This window comes from Nerophis ophidion, linkage group LG16, assembly GCF_033978795.1.
Source record: "Nerophis ophidion isolate RoL-2023_Sa linkage group LG16, RoL_Noph_v1.0, whole genome shotgun sequence".
Classification (NCBI taxonomy): domain Eukaryota; kingdom Metazoa; phylum Chordata; class Actinopteri; order Syngnathiformes; family Syngnathidae; genus Nerophis; species Nerophis ophidion.
In genome coordinates, this window is record NC_084626.1 from 36,516,627 (window position 1) to 36,532,248 (window position 15,622).

General features: G+C 43.3%; 1 protein-coding gene across 1 annotated transcript in view; it reads right to left on the bottom strand.

Moving 5' to 3' along the window:
• LOC133535342 (phosphatidylinositol 5-phosphate 4-kinase type-2 gamma-like) overlaps positions 1 to 15,622 on the bottom strand; it is a 49,895-nt gene that overhangs the window by 10,356 nt on the left and 23,917 nt on the right. Inside the window, exons 6-7 of the mRNA XM_061875065.1 lie at positions 12,852 to 12,890; positions 2,686 to 2,799 (exon numbers count right to left, since the gene is read on the bottom strand). Of these exons, the coding sequence (XP_061731049.1) occupies positions 2,686 to 2,799; positions 12,852 to 12,890 (153 nt within the window). The remainder of the gene's footprint in view (positions 1 to 2,685; positions 2,800 to 12,851; positions 12,891 to 15,622) is intronic.

Here is a 15,622-nt window from a genome sequence, read left to right on the forward strand (position 1 = left end):
CCCGGCCGGGCCCCATGGGAACAGGCCCGGCCACCAGGCGCTCGCCATCGTGCCCCACCTCCGGGCCTGGCTCCTGAGGGGGGCCCCGGTGACCCGCGTCCGGGCGAGGGAAATCTGGGTCCATGATTTTTCTTCTTCATAAAGGTCTTCGAGCTGCTCTTTGTCTGATCCCTCACCTAGAACCTGTTTGCCTTGGGAGACCCTAACAGGTAGCTTTATGCCTCCGGGCAACATAGCTCCTAGGATCATTGGGACACGCAAACTCCTCTACCACGATAAGGTTGCAGCTCAGAGAGGAGCCAAAATAGAACCTTTTGGTATAAACTCAACTCGTCGTGTTTGGAGGAAGAAGAATACTGAGTTGCATCCCAAGAACACCATACCTACTGCGAATCATGGGGGTGGAAACATCATGCTTTGGGGCTTTTTTTCTGCTAAAGGGACAGGACGATTGATCCGTGTTAAGGAAAGAATGAATGGGGCCATGTATCGTGATATTTTAAGCCAAAACCTCCTTCCATCAGTGAGAGCTTTGAATGGTTGACCAAATACTTATTTTCCACCATAATTTACAAATAAATTCTTTAAAATTCCCACAATGTGAATTCCTGGATTTTTTTCACATTCTGTCTCTCACAGTTGAAGTGTACCTATGATGAAAATTAGAGACCTCTGTCATCATTTTAAGTGGGAGAACTTGCACAATCGGTGGCTGACTAAATACTTTTTTGCCCCACTGTACTTCCAGCTGCTTCTCTGTCCAACTCATCAACAGCAGCTTTTCCATATTTTTATGGATAAATGTTAAAAGTATTTCTTAACATTCTTGCTGGCGTTATCTACTTATTCTGCTTCAGTGTGGTGTACACTGAAAGTGATGCACTCAAATTGCTTCACCAAGTTGGCGACAGGCTCTGTCAAGTTTTTGATTAGATTTTTTTCATTCAATGAATATCATCTGCGTCTTCTCAGCACTATCTTTCACACTCAATTTCTTTCTAGATACGGAGATGCTTTTAACTGAAATGTTTGCTTTTAATTTAATGCATAACGATTAGCTAAGAGACACTTAAGTTGGGGCACATAGCGTAGTAATGTTTCCCATGGTAAAAAATTAAAATCCAATTACTCCGTCCTAGACACCTAAACATATGAACACAGGACACATTTTACAGACTAAATTATCAAGCTAACTAATGACATTATGTTCTTTACAAGTGTATGTAAAATTTTGACCACAACTATCATGTTTTTGTTTGGCCATGTGCTGTTTGTTTTTTGGACACTCAGTTCCTGCTTGTTCACTCTTGTTTTGTCACCATAGCAACCATTAGTTTCACCTGTGTCACATTTGGAGTCCGCACCTGTTTTCACTAATCATGTCTGTTATATAAACCGAAAGTTGCCAGGAAGTCAGCCTGGCGATCTTACCTCTGTTCACTTCATGCCTCTGTTGCTCATACTGTCCATAGTTTTGCTCCTTGCCAGGCCACGTAAATTTTGTTTATTCTTGTCATAGTAAGTGTTTATTTGTTTCATGTTCATAGTTTTTTTCCCAAGTGCTAGTTATTGTTTTCAAAGCCAAGTTTGTTCTCCGCCTTTGTGCGCGCCTTTAGTTTTGTACATTTTTTTATAGCAATTAATAAATATGTCCCTACCTTCACGTCTTGCCCGCGCCAACTTTCCTTTGCATTCCGGAAAAACCAACCCCCAAGTCCACGTATTGACAACTGTAAGTCTGGGTGACAAGCAGATATTTAAGTATTTATTGTTATTTTTTTACAAACTATCATGCAGTGTATAATCATTAGGAATTAGTTTTATCATATTCAAAACCTGATTTTATTTTTTGGACAAATTAATTAAAAACAAAATAATGTTTAGGCCATTTCAATGCTTACTTGGTGCACATACGTATCTGTCATATGTCAGCAACCAAAAGGAGGTGTTGTGACCTGTAAACTGTTTTGCTAAGGTGTTTTTATTATTATACCAAATAATACAATACAAAAATAAGTTTGAATCGAGAATCGTGTGGAATCCAGTATCGATTATGAATCAAATCCTCACCCCGAGTTTTGGAATCGAATGGCGAAGTGCCAAAGATTCACAATAATAATTTGTATGTATGTATGTATGTGTATATATATATATATAGATATATATGTATGTACATGTCAGAGTTTAAAACATGAAATTTCATGTATTATATACATTATTTCCTGTCAAAATGGAAACCATGAAAACATTTTTAAAAAATATGAAGTATCTACGTAGTTCCCAAGCTTTCGCGGGCCACCTTAAATGACGTGTCAGGCCGGATCTTGCCCCCGGGCTTTGAGTTTGAAATGAGTGCTGTAGGAATGAATGAATGAATAAATGAATGCAGCTGCCAATATGGAGAATTATACATCTGTGATCAAATACTTCTCTGAACTGGACTTTCAGACAAAATGGAGATGAAGTATTTGATTAAAAAAATAAAACTCTTTGTCTTATCTTAATGAGCACCTGTAAGTGCTTAGAGCATATCAATTTAAGTTTAAAAAAAACAACAACAAAAAAACCTCAAGGTATTAATGCCTCCCCTGCTATGAAGATCAGTGCATATAACTGATTTCCAATATTTAATCTCGCTTAGAATTTTTGCAGTTAGCAAAAACTAAATATCAGTATCTTTCTTACCTCAATATCTCTACTCAGCTTGTCCATGATGCTCTCCTTCTGCTCATCAGACACATAAATCTTCTGCATGTTGTTCATGAAGTCAACATCCTTAAAGGTGGGAAGATCCTTGACCTGCAAAACACAAGACACTGACTGTTTTACCTGGCTTGGTCTTCATTTTCAGACAATTTAGAAATTGTATTGAACAAATTTTGTAGGCTATTAGAAGTGTGTTGTCCAAAATGTACTCCTGGTTCTGGAATTTAGACGGTCAAAAAGTGCTTTTAGTAAGCCCGACTGGGAAAACCCCAGTGGAGGGGGGCGCGGTCGGTGCGCCTCTTTCGGGAAGGGAGTGTGTATGGCTCGGCTTCGATGTACAGCTGGCCGGTGAGTAGATTGCCAGGTTGGGACTGGTTATCTAATCACCTGTCGCCTTTATCAGCAGGTGCCCAAAACCATGAGGGGGCGCGCGGCTGGGAGCAGAAGCAGAGAGGAAGCACGGACACGCCTGACTGTAAAGTCATGCGCCCTTATGTATATGCAAATAAAAGTCTTGCTCAAACCTGTATCCCGGGCTCCAGAAGATCTGTTGGCCTGAGGAGAACCCACCACACAAAGAGACATTCACAACCCCGTTTTGTGTGTCTGTAGCTTTAGTGCTAAAGAGCTGCGTTTGTCCACAAACGTCAGCAACACTACCATAGTAACGCATTACACATTTTAATGCGTTACTTGAGGTGGGCGGGGTTTGGTGCTCGCGGGGTGTGTAACATAGTCAGGATGTGTCATGGATGCAAAGGATTTTGGGTATTTCTTGTGTTGCGTTTATGTTGTGTTACTGTGAGGATTTTCTCCCGAAATGTGTTTGTCATTCTTTTTTTGTGTGGGTTCACAATGTGGCGCATATTAGTAGGAGTGTTAAAGTTGTTTATATCACAACCGTCAGTGTACTCTGTCACCCAGTATGCCTTCCAGTCATGTGCGTGCATCTGCGGAAGCCTCTCAGTACATGTTGCTGGACTGGCAAGCAGTTTGTACATGTTGTAGAAGGTGTTTAAGGCAATGGCTTCATAGCATGCCCTTATTCTTGTCATCTGGGTGATCACCAGCAGATATTCATGAGAATAGTTGCGGCTCCCGTTGTCTTCCTCATTTTGTGAAACGGGTTGAAATGGCTCTTTGAGTGGTAAAGGTTGCCGACCCCTGTCCTAGATGATCTCAGTAAGGTATTACAGCTTTTTGCTGAGATTTTATGACCTATATTGATCAAAACATGCTTGAAACTAGAATATCAACAGTTGCAAAGCTGTGTCATCAACACTCACAAGTATAAAACTACTTTTTTTTAAAAGTAATTTCTTTCTTCAAGCATGAAAAAAAAAAATCATGATGCAGAGCGCATATCATTATGTCAAGATAATTGCACTAGCATTTACTCAATTTAAGAATATTTTTCAACATATTGAGCAAAAAGGTCTCATTTGTTTTTCTACCAAGAAAAGTGTACTTGTTGTTAGTGAGAATACCGTATTTCCTTGAATTGCCGCCGGGGCGCTAATTAATTTAAAACCTCTTCCCACTCCTGCGCTTACCAAAGGCATGCGGTAAAAGTAAGTATGCGCTAATGAATCTAAAACCTCTTCTCACTCCTGCGCTTACCGAAGGCATGCGGTAAAAGTAGACGTGCTAATTATTTTAAAACCTCTTCTCACTCAGGCACTTACCAAAGGCATGCAGTAAAAATTTGAGTGTGATGTAAGCTTGGACCTTAAATCCTACTGAATAGCTCTTAATCTTCTTCCCTTTATGCGATTTCAAGTTAACGGTATTGAAATCAGCCATCCTTCATTTTGAAAATGATGACAGGGGAAGTGTCACTCATGACGTCACGAGTTTGACCAGGCAGTAATACTAAGCATGCGCTAATTATTTTGCGAAGTGAGTTTGACCCGGCAGTAATTCAAGGCAGGTGCATACTATATGCCCTGCGGCAATTCAAGGAAATACGGTATACTTATTTTAAGGTATTTGGGGGTTCATTGACGTTAGCTAATTTTACTTGTTTTGGAAAGTCTTGACAAGCCAAATTTTCTTGTTCTATCGGCAGATAATTTTGCTTAGTCCAAATAAAATACCTCTCATTTTTGTATTTTTTTTTCTTGTTTTTGAACACTGACTTTTTGCAGTGTACTGTGCGGAAAAGATCTGAGTATGCAAGGGATGTAGATGTTATCACTGATAGCATAACCTTAGTATTGACTCTCCCCAGTGTTGTGTGGTGAGTCCCCTTCTGTTCATTATGCTGATGTATGACTTCTCGGAGAAGCACCCCAGCTGTTGTTTGCGTACGACACAGCAGTAGTGGAACGCATCACTAACAATTAATCTGATACAGACGGGAGGTTGAAGACTTGGTGCAGAGAGATCAACCTCTACATCTTTCTCTTTCTCTCTGGCACTCATCCTGGGTGGACGCTCCCCTTTTCTCTCCCTTATCTCTCCTGCTTGCTTCTGTGTCTTGTCTTAACTTTTTTTTTTGTTGCCTCTTTTTCCACTGTTCTCCAAATCAACATTGGAACTATTTAACTGGCCTCAACGAAATTGACAAGATCTTGGGTTTGGGGGAACCTGCTTGTCGTGACGAAGCGGTTGTTGCTGGACACACGACGGACTCTTGGGAGAAGAAGGAGGGCCGCGTGCCTAGCGACCCTTTTCAGTCGAGGACGTGAAGATATCTACCTATTCGGAACTATGACAACAGGACATCTGCTGATTGGAGTAAGCCTTGCTCTGGTTTGTCGACAAATTGGAAGTTGCTGGCAGTCTTCAAAGTACCCCAAAGCTGCCACAAATGATTGGAGGATGCGGGAGGAACTGTGGACACGCTTGTGATTTTGGATCACATCGGACTCTCTGCCCCACGGGTTTGAAGACCAGTCATAGACAATTTAGAGTGAAAAGCAAATTTTATTTTCACTCATATACCAAACATTCCAGCTTGGATTGTTTCCCTGGCTTCAATGGCTTCAAGACTCTCCCGAAGGAAAGTGCAGTGAAGACTCAACAAACTCCCTTTTTGTCTCTCATGGACACACACCTGTTGTTGTTGACTTTGGACTAGCGACTGCACGACATCAAGGCCGCGGAACAGAGACACACTGCAGGCTTACACAAAAACAAGCATCCACAAAAATCTACGCCAAACACATACATACCCCACCCCCCAATCCAACGCCCTGGGACGCAAATCCCATAGGGGTGATGAAAGGATGGTCAGCGCCTGAGAGCTGCGGCCTACCACCATGACCCCGCACTCCCTTTCCTCTGTTGCTAGATATCTCGAGATGTCCCCTTACCTCCCAGGGGGTGATCAAGGGTGATGGGTCAAATGCAGAGAATTATTTCGGCACACCAAGAGTGTGCGTGACAATCATTGGTACTTTAAATTAATTAAAGGGGAACATTATCACATTTTCAGAAGGGTTAAAACCAATAAGAATCAGTTCCCAGTGGCTTATTTTATTTTTTGAAGTTTTTTTCAAAGTTTTACCCATCATGGAATATCCCGAAAAAAGGCTTTAAAGTGCCTGATTTTCGCTATCTTTAAATCCATGGTCCATTTTCCTGTGACGTCATTTAGTGATGCCAACATGGCGGATAGCACAGCAAGATGTAGCGACATTAGCTCGGATTCAGACTCGGATTTCAGCGGCTTAAGCGATTCGACAGATTACGCATGTATTGAAACGGATGGTTGGAGTATGGAGGCAGATAGCGAAAACGAAATTGAAGAAGAAACTGAAGCTATTGAGCGAATAGCTATTGAAGCTATTTGGCGATCGCCTTCTAACCAACGATTGAGTGTCGCAGGGTATCCATACATCTCTGTGCCATGTCTGTTGTATCATCGCCAGTAAAATGTGCAGGAGCAACTTAAATCCATTGATTGGTAGGTGTTTGTTTGGCATTAAATGTGGGCGTAGGGAAAGGCTGGATGCAAATATAGCTACAAATGTACATACAGCTAGCCTAAATAGCATGTTAGCATCGATTAGCTGGCAGTCATGCTGCGACCAAATATGTCTGATTAGCACATAAGTCAATAACATCAACAAAACTCACCTTTGTGAATTCGTTGACTTTATCGTTGGAAATGCATCTGCTTTGAGTGTCGCAGGGTATCCATACATCTCTGTGCCATGTCTGTCGTAGCATCGCCGGTAAAATGTGCATGAGCATGCCGTGCTAATCGATGCACACTCCACGTAAATCAACTTGAATCCGTTACTGATCGTGTTGTTACACCCTCCGACAACACACCGACGAGGCATGATGTCTCCAAGGTACGGAAAACAGTCGACAAAACGGAAAATAACAGAACTGATTTGACTCGATATTTGTAATGTTTTCAAATGATATTTGAAAATGGCGGATTGACTACCTAGGTGACGTCACAAGCTCAGAGCGCGAACAATATACAGGCGTTTAATTCGCCAAAATTCACCCATTTACAGTTAGGAAATTGGTAAAAAAAAATATATGGTCTTTTTTCTGTAACATCAAGGTATATATTGACGCTTACATAAGTCTGGTGAAAATGTTCCCCTTAAAGCATATGTGCTTTGCTATGGAGGTTTTTTTCCCACTTCAGACTGGGCCCCCTTAGGAGCCCAGTCTAGATTGTAATTTTTTTACTAATCCTTCCCCAACGTTTTACCTTTTTCCCCATTTTTTATGGGGCACATTGTTCTGTATCTCTGTACACTGTTTGTTTAATCTTGAACGGGCTTGTACTGAAAACAAAGTTTTGTTGTACTTGTGCAATGACAATGAAGACCTATCCTATCCCATCAATGCGAAGAAGACCACTTCACATCGTAGAAGCAGCTGTGGAATTGGGCTCCAGTTTCAAGTACCTGGGTGTGCACATAATCAAGGACTTCACCTGGCGCACCAACACATCCTGTCTGGTCAGGAAGGCCTACCAGCAACTGTACTTCCTCAGTAGGCTACGGCGAGCTGGACTTTGGAACCCAGTCCTGAGGAGCTTCAACAACTGTGTGGTGGAGAGCATGCTCTGCACTGGCATCACCGATGTGTCACGGCAGCTGCATAGTGGTGGAGAAGAAGGGAACTGCAGAGGGTGGGGAAGGCTGCACAGAAGACCGTGTGAAACAGACTTTCCTGCAACTCAGAACTTTACCTGCGGATATGCAGGGGGAAGCCCCACAGAATCATGAAAGACTCCACTCACCCTGCACAAGAGCTCTTTCAGCCCCTCTCCTCAGGCAAGCGGCGGCAGAGCATGAGGAGTAAAACCACCAGCTTCCCTGAAGCTGTCAGACTGCTGAACGCTAACCTGATAGTCCAAATTGTGTTCCGTATGTGTACGAGTATGACAAATATTGCTTCTTGAATCCTTAAATATACGAGCAAAAATCTAACTATGCATTAGAATTGATCCCTATATGTTATCAAAAGGGGCTTCACGGTGGAAGAGGGGTTAGTCCGTATGCCTCACAATACGAAGGTCCTGCAGTCCTGGGTTCAAATCCAGACTCGGGATCTTTCTGTGTGGAGTTTGCATGTTCTCCCAGTGAATGCGTGGGTTCCCTCCGAGTACTCCGGGTTCCTCCCACTTCCAAAGACATGCACCTGGGGATAGGTTGATTGGCAACACTAAATTGGCCCTAGTGTGTGAATGTGAGTGTGAATGTTGTCTGTCTATCTGTGTTGGCCCTGCGATGAGGTGGCGACTTGTACAGGGTGTACACCGCCTTCCGCCTGATTGTAGCTGAGATAGGCGCCAGCGCCCCTCGCGACCCCAAAAGGGAATAAGCGGTAGAAAATGGATGGATGGATGGATGTTATCAAAAGAATATTTGTCGCGTAACCTCAAGAATTATCCCTCGGTCAACATTCCCAGACATGTTAAACTAACTGTTGCTCCAGACGTCATTCTACACAGCAAGACAAATGAAAACTTGGACAAGCATGGAGGTCTACAACTTCTTTGTGTGTGGCTGGGTCAAGGAAATTTGTATCAAGGTTCTCTCGGATAAATCATGCATCTTTTTTTTTTGCTCGGATAAGGTTTCATTTAATGACTTAACATCGCGTCTTGCGAAGACGTGTCCTTGTGAACAAAACTGAGAGTAGCACTCAATAGGCTTGATTCCATCCATCCATCCATCTTCTTCCGCTTATCCGAGGTCGGGTCGCGGGGGCAACAGCCTAAGCAGGGAAACCCAGACTTCCCTCTCCCCAGCCACTTCGTCTAGCTCTTCCCGGGGGATCCCGAGGCGTTCCCAGGCCAGCCGGGAGACATAGTCTTCCCAACGTGTCCTGGGTCTTCCCCGTGGCCTCCTACCGGTTGGACGTGCCCTAAACACCTCCCTAGGGAGGCGTTCGGGTGGCATCCTGACCAGATGCCCGAACCACCTCATCTGGCTCCTCTCGATGTGAAGGAGCAGCGGCTTTACTTTGAGCTCCTCCTGGATGGCAGAGCTTCTCACCCTATTTCTAAGGGAGAGCCCCGCCACACGGCGGAGGAAACTCATTTCGGCCGCTTGTACCCGTGATCCTATCTTTTCGGTCATGACCCAAAGCTCATGACCATAAGTGAGGATGGGAACGTAGATCGACCGGTAAATTGAGAGCTTTGCCTTCCGGCTCAGCTCCTTCTTCACCACAACGGATCGGTACAACGTCCGCATTACTGAAGACGCCGCACCGATCCGCCTGTCGATCTCACGATCCACTCTTCCCCCACTCGTGAACAAGACTCCTAGGTACTTGAACTCCTCCACTTGGGGCAGGGTCTCCTCCCCAACCCGGAGATGGCATTCCACCCTTTTCCGGGCGAGAACCATGGACTCGGACTTAGAGGTGCTGATTCTCATTCCGGTCGCTTCACACTCTGCTGCGAACCGATCCAGTGAGAGCTGATGATCCCGGTCAGATGAAGCCATCAGGACCACATGATCTGCAAAAAGCAGAGACCTAATCCTGCGGTAACCAAACCGGAACCCCTCAACGCCTTGACTGCGCCTAGAAATTCTGTCCATAAAAGTTATGAACAGAATCGGTGACAAAGGACAGCCTTGGCGGAGTCCAACCCTCACTGGAAATGTGTTCGACTTACTGCCGGCAATGCGGACCAAGCTCTGGCACTGATCGTACAGGGAACGGACCGCCACAATAAGACAGTCCGATACCCCATACTCTCTGAGCACTCCCCACAGGACTTCCCGAGGGACACGGTCGAATGCCTTCTCCAAGTCCACGAAGCACATGTAGACTGGTATGGCAAACTCCCATGCACCCTCAAGAACCCTGCGGAGAGTATAGAGCTGGTCCACAGTTCCATGACCAGGACGAAAACCACACTGTTCCTCCTGAATCCGAGGTTCGACTATCCGGCGTAGCCTCCTCTCCAGTAAACCTGAATAAACCTTACCGGGAAGGCTGAGGAGGCTTGATTCCCGCTTTTTCATTTTCCCGTTATGTTATGAAGTTAATTAACTCATATCATGTTTTGCTTATGGTGAATATTTATATCCAACTTGAAGAAGGAGAACCACCAAGTTGAATTAAATGGTGGTATTCCAGTTTGAGCACACACAGTGGGGCAAAAAAGTATTTAGTCAGACACAGATTGTGCAAGTTCTCCCACTTAAAATGATGACAGAGGTCTGTAATTTTCATCATAGGTACACTTCAACTGTGAGAGACATAATGTGGGGAAAAAATCCAGGAATTCACATTGTAGGAATTTTAAAGAATTTATTTGTAAATTATGGTGGAAAATAAGTATTTTGTCAACCATTTAAAGATCTCACTGATGGAAGGAGGTTTTGGCTCAAAATCTCACGATACATGGCCCCATTCATTCTTTCCTTAACACGGATCAATCGTCCTGTCCCCTTAGCAGAAAAACATCCCCAAAGCATGATGTTTCCCCCCCCATGCTTCACAGTAGGTATGGTGTTCTTGGGATGCAACTCAGTATTCTCCTTCCTCCAAACACGAGTTTATACCAAAAAGTTCTCTTTTGGTTTTATCTGACCACATGACATTCTCCCAATAATCTGCTGTATCATCCATGTATCCATTTTGGATGGTAAAAAAAAAACATTAAAATTCCTACAATGTGAATTCCTGGATTTTTTTTTCACATTCTGTCTCTCACAGTTGAAGTGTACCTATGATGAAAATTACAGACCTCTGTCATCATTTTAAGTGGGAGAACTTGCACAATCAGTGGCTGACTAAATACTTTTTTGCCCCACTGTAATAAGATAAGGCCCCTTAGTTTGATTTTTGCAGGTGGATTGTATCACTTCTCGTAGGAAAAAAGGCTCTAATTGGGACTTCGGAATGCACAAGTGATAGCCGTGTCCTTGAGAAAAGACTCGAGGGGGGTTGCAGCTTGCTGCAAGGTTCGTTCCCCCGGGATGCAAACGGACGACTCCGGACGCAAGTGTGAGGTAGGAACATGATTTAATCTTCAAAACACATATCAAAAACAGAAAACACGACCTATCTCATCACGCTGTGACTTATTTTGAGTTTATTGCTGTTTTCCTGTGTGTAGTGTTTGAGTTGCGCTCCTGTTTTGGTGGCTTTATCTCTTTTTTGGTATTTTCCTATAGCAGTTTCATGTCTTCCTTTGAGCGATATTTCCCGCATCTACTTTGTTTTAGCAATCACGAATATTTCAGTTGTTTTTATTCTTCTTTGTGGGGACATTTTTGAATGTCCTGTCATTTGCGGATATACATTGTGGACACCTTCTCTAGTCCGTAGTAAGTTTTGCTGTCGTCCAGCATTCTGTTTTTGATTACTTTGTAGCCAGTTCAGTTTTAGTTTTGTTCTGCATAGCCTTCCTTAAGCTTCAATGCCTTTTGTTAGGGGCACTCACCTTTGGTTTATTTTTGGTTTAAGCATTATATATATATTTACCTTCACACTGCCTCAAGGTTAAAGCCTTGCATGGGTGAATGTGGAAATAGTGTCAAAGCGCTTTGTGTACCTTAACGGTAGAAAAGCACTATACAAGTATGTGGAGAGACGTAGCCGACGAGCTGTCAGCGGGGTAGGACAGACGGCGGTCCTACTCATGATGGCGGCCAGGGGGCGGAGTGTGCGGCAGAGCGGAGAGGCGGGGCGCGCTTGGAGCGACACTGCGGCAATCCGAGTCAGGTGCGTGGATCACACACCTGCTCTCAAACTCTGCATCTTCTCCTGCAGCATAAAAGGGGAGAAGTAAGAACGATCGGGGGGGGGAAGGAGTAGGAGAACCAGCAACAGAACCTGAAGACCGAGAACGACCGAGAGCGAGCCGACGAGAGCAACGAAGACGCGGGTGACTGAAGGCGAGAAAGGAGCGAGCAGGATCGGAGGCGCTGAAAAGCGATCCGAGCAAAAGATGGAAGCTTTATTGAAAAATAAAACAAGAGCCAAACCTGCTCAGCGATGTCCGTCCTCAATGGTCCCTGCAACCCACACGATGACGGCAGGAAGCCGTTCACAAAGTATAACCCATATACCATTTATTTACCCTTTAGAAAGCAATTAGCTACCGGCTGCCACCTACTGATATGGAAGAGTATTACACGATTACTCTGCAGAGCTCAACAACACATAATTTGCAAACTATAATTACTAGTTTGCAAAAAAAAACTAGTTGAAAAATACTGTTCTAAAGAAAAGTGGTGGACCTAAACAAGCTAACTCGGGGGCCAATTAGATACATTGACGAGGACGCAGGGTTTTTTTCCTTTACGAGGTTATGAAGAGACAACTTCATAAGCGAGTAAAGTATATCAAACAAGTGAGGGACATTTTAGATTTTTCTCATATTTTTCGCTCATAAATAGAGTTCATTACTGCTAGAAATATGATCAATTTTGCATAACTAGGGTGATTCAAGATCAAACCACATCTACGGTTCTTGCTATCTCAGATTTCTGTTGCTTTTTCCACCTAATGATGTCTTCCTTCACTTGCATCGGCATCTCCCGTCAAACAGTAATCAATAAAATAAGGCAGTGTGTTGCAGGCAAATCAAGCTGACTCCAGCCCTGTCGTTATTAATGCACCAGGATGAGACAGGATTATCATGCATGCATGAATTTTAATACGTTCCGGCAGGACTGACATGTCCTCTCATCTGGTCTCACCTTCTCTTTAAAACTTGCTTCCCGAGACACCAGAGAGCCCTGCGGAAAGGGGAAAACCACAAAGCGTGACTCTTCATCTTAGTGAAGCTAGATTAGATCTAGACTCACATGACCTTACAGAGCTGATGGCAAAACATTGATGTTTAAAGGGGAACATTATCACCAGACCTATGTAAGCGTCAGTATATACCTTGATGTTGCAGAAAAAGACCATTTTTTTTTTTTTCAATTTCCGAACTCTAAATGGGTGAATTTTGGCGAATTAAACACCTTTCTATTATTCGCACTCGGTAGTCAATCCGCCATTTTCTCAAACACATTACAAACACCAAGTCAAATCAGCTCTGTTATTTTCCGTTTTTTCGACTGTTTACCGTACCTTGGAGACATTATGCCTCGTCGGTGTGTTGTCGGAGGGTGTAACAACACGAACAGGGACGGATTCAAGTTGACTTACATGGAGTGTGCATCGATTAGCACGGCATGCTAATCGATGTTAACATGCTATTTAGGCTAGCTGTATGTACATTTGTAGCTATATTTGCATCCAGCCTTTCCCTCCATCCACATTTAATGCCAAACAAACACTTACCAATCGACGGATTTAAGTTGCTCCAGTGTCACAAGATGCGAAAGTCCCGATCGTTTGGTCTGCACATTTTACCGGCGATGCTAAGGCAGACATGGCACAGAGATGTATGGATATCCTGAAGATGCATTTCCGACGATATAGTCAACGAAATCACAAAGGTGAGTTTTGTTGATGTTATTGACTTATGTGCTAATCAGACATATTTGGTCACGGCATGACTGCCAGCTAATCGATGCTAACATGCTATTTAGGCTAGCTGTATGTACATTTGTAGCTATATTTGCTTTCAGCCTTTCCCTCCATCCACATTTAATGCCAAACAAACACTTACCAATCGACATATTTAAGTTACTCCAGTGTCACAAGATGCGAAAGTCCCGATCGTTTGGTCTGCACATTTTACCGGCGATGCTAAGGCAGACATGGCACAGAGATGTACGGATATCCTTGGACACTCGATAGCTATTCGCTCAATAGCTTCAGTTTCTTCTTCAATTTCGTTTTCGCTATCTGCCTCCATACTCCAACCATCCGTTGCAATACATGCGTAATCTGTTGAATCGCTTAAGCCGCTGAAATCCGAGTCTGAATCCGAGCTAATGTCGATATATCTTGCTCTGCTTCCGCCATGTTGTTTGTATTGGCATCACTAGATGACGTCACAGGAAAATGGACGGTGGCTTCACAGATAGCGAAAATCAGGCTTTTTAAAGCCTTTGTTCGGGATATTCCATGATGGGTAAAATTTTGAAAAAAACTTCGAAAAATAAAATAAGCCACTGGGAAATGATTTGTATTGGTTTTAAACCTTCTGAAATTGTGATAATGTTCCCCTTTAACGATGGATCTCGTCACGTTGCATCACTTTTCATATATCTATGCTACTCATAGTTGTACGATTTCCGTATGAGTGCATTTTCAGCCTATAAACACAAAATCAAACCACTAGAACACAAATTAGAGCATTCAGTGTATGATGACGTCCCCTTGTGGTTTACTACTGCAGGAGAAATGTAGTTTACGGGCCTAAATTCCCAAGAAAATGTAAGACTTTAACACTGATAATGACATCACTGCATAGTCCAGGCAACAGAGATTTGTCTTAGACTAGACCAGACTCAGACTAGAGCTGTCCTATTAAGTTTTTGATCTTGAACTGATTAAGCCTGCTCAGGTGAGAGACAAGATGTCATCCAGATAGCACAGCTCTTGTCTGACTACAATCGACTATGACTACAGCTTTCCTGTGTAGTCTTTGAGCTTGAACTGACAAGGTCTGTCCAGTTAACAGACAACATGTCTTCTACATAGCACAGCTCTAGTCTGACTAGAATCGACTATGACTACAGTTGTCCTATCTAGTCTTTGAGCATGAAGTGACAAGGTTTGCTCAGATGACAGACAGGATGTATTCTACATAGCACAGCTCTAGTCTGATTAAAATCGACTATGACTACAGCTGTCCTGTCTAGTCTTTGAGCTTGAACTGACAAGGTCTGCTCAGATGACACGCAAACTGTCTGCTACATAGCACATATTTAGTCTGACTCGACTATGACTACAGCTGTCCTATCTATTAACTGATTAAGCCTGCTCAGGTTGGAGACAAAATGTCTCCAACATAGCACCGTTCTAGTCTCAACAAACATTGTCTATGACTACAGCTGTCCTATCTATTCTCTGAGCATGAACTGACAAGGCCTGTCCAGATAACAGACAGAATGCCTTCTACATAGCACATCTCTAGTCTGACTAGAATCGACTATGACTACAGTTGTCCTATCTAGTCTTTGAACATGAACTGATGAAGCCTGCTTATATGACAGACAAAATGTCTTCTACATAGCACAGTTGTAGTCTTGACAGGACTCAACTATGACTACAGCTGTCCTATCTAGTCTTTGAGCATGAAGTGACAAGGTTTGCTCAGATGACAGACAGGATGTATTCTACATAGCACAGCTCTAGTCTGACTACAATCAACTATGACTACAACTGTCCTGTCTAGTCTTTGACCATGAACTGATGAAGCCTGCTTGGATGACAGACATAATGTATTCTACATAGCACAGCCCTAGTCTCGACAAGAATCGACTATGACTACAGCTGTCCTATCTAGTCTTTGAGCATGAACTGACAAGGTCTTCTCAGATGACAGACAAAATGTCTTCTACATAGC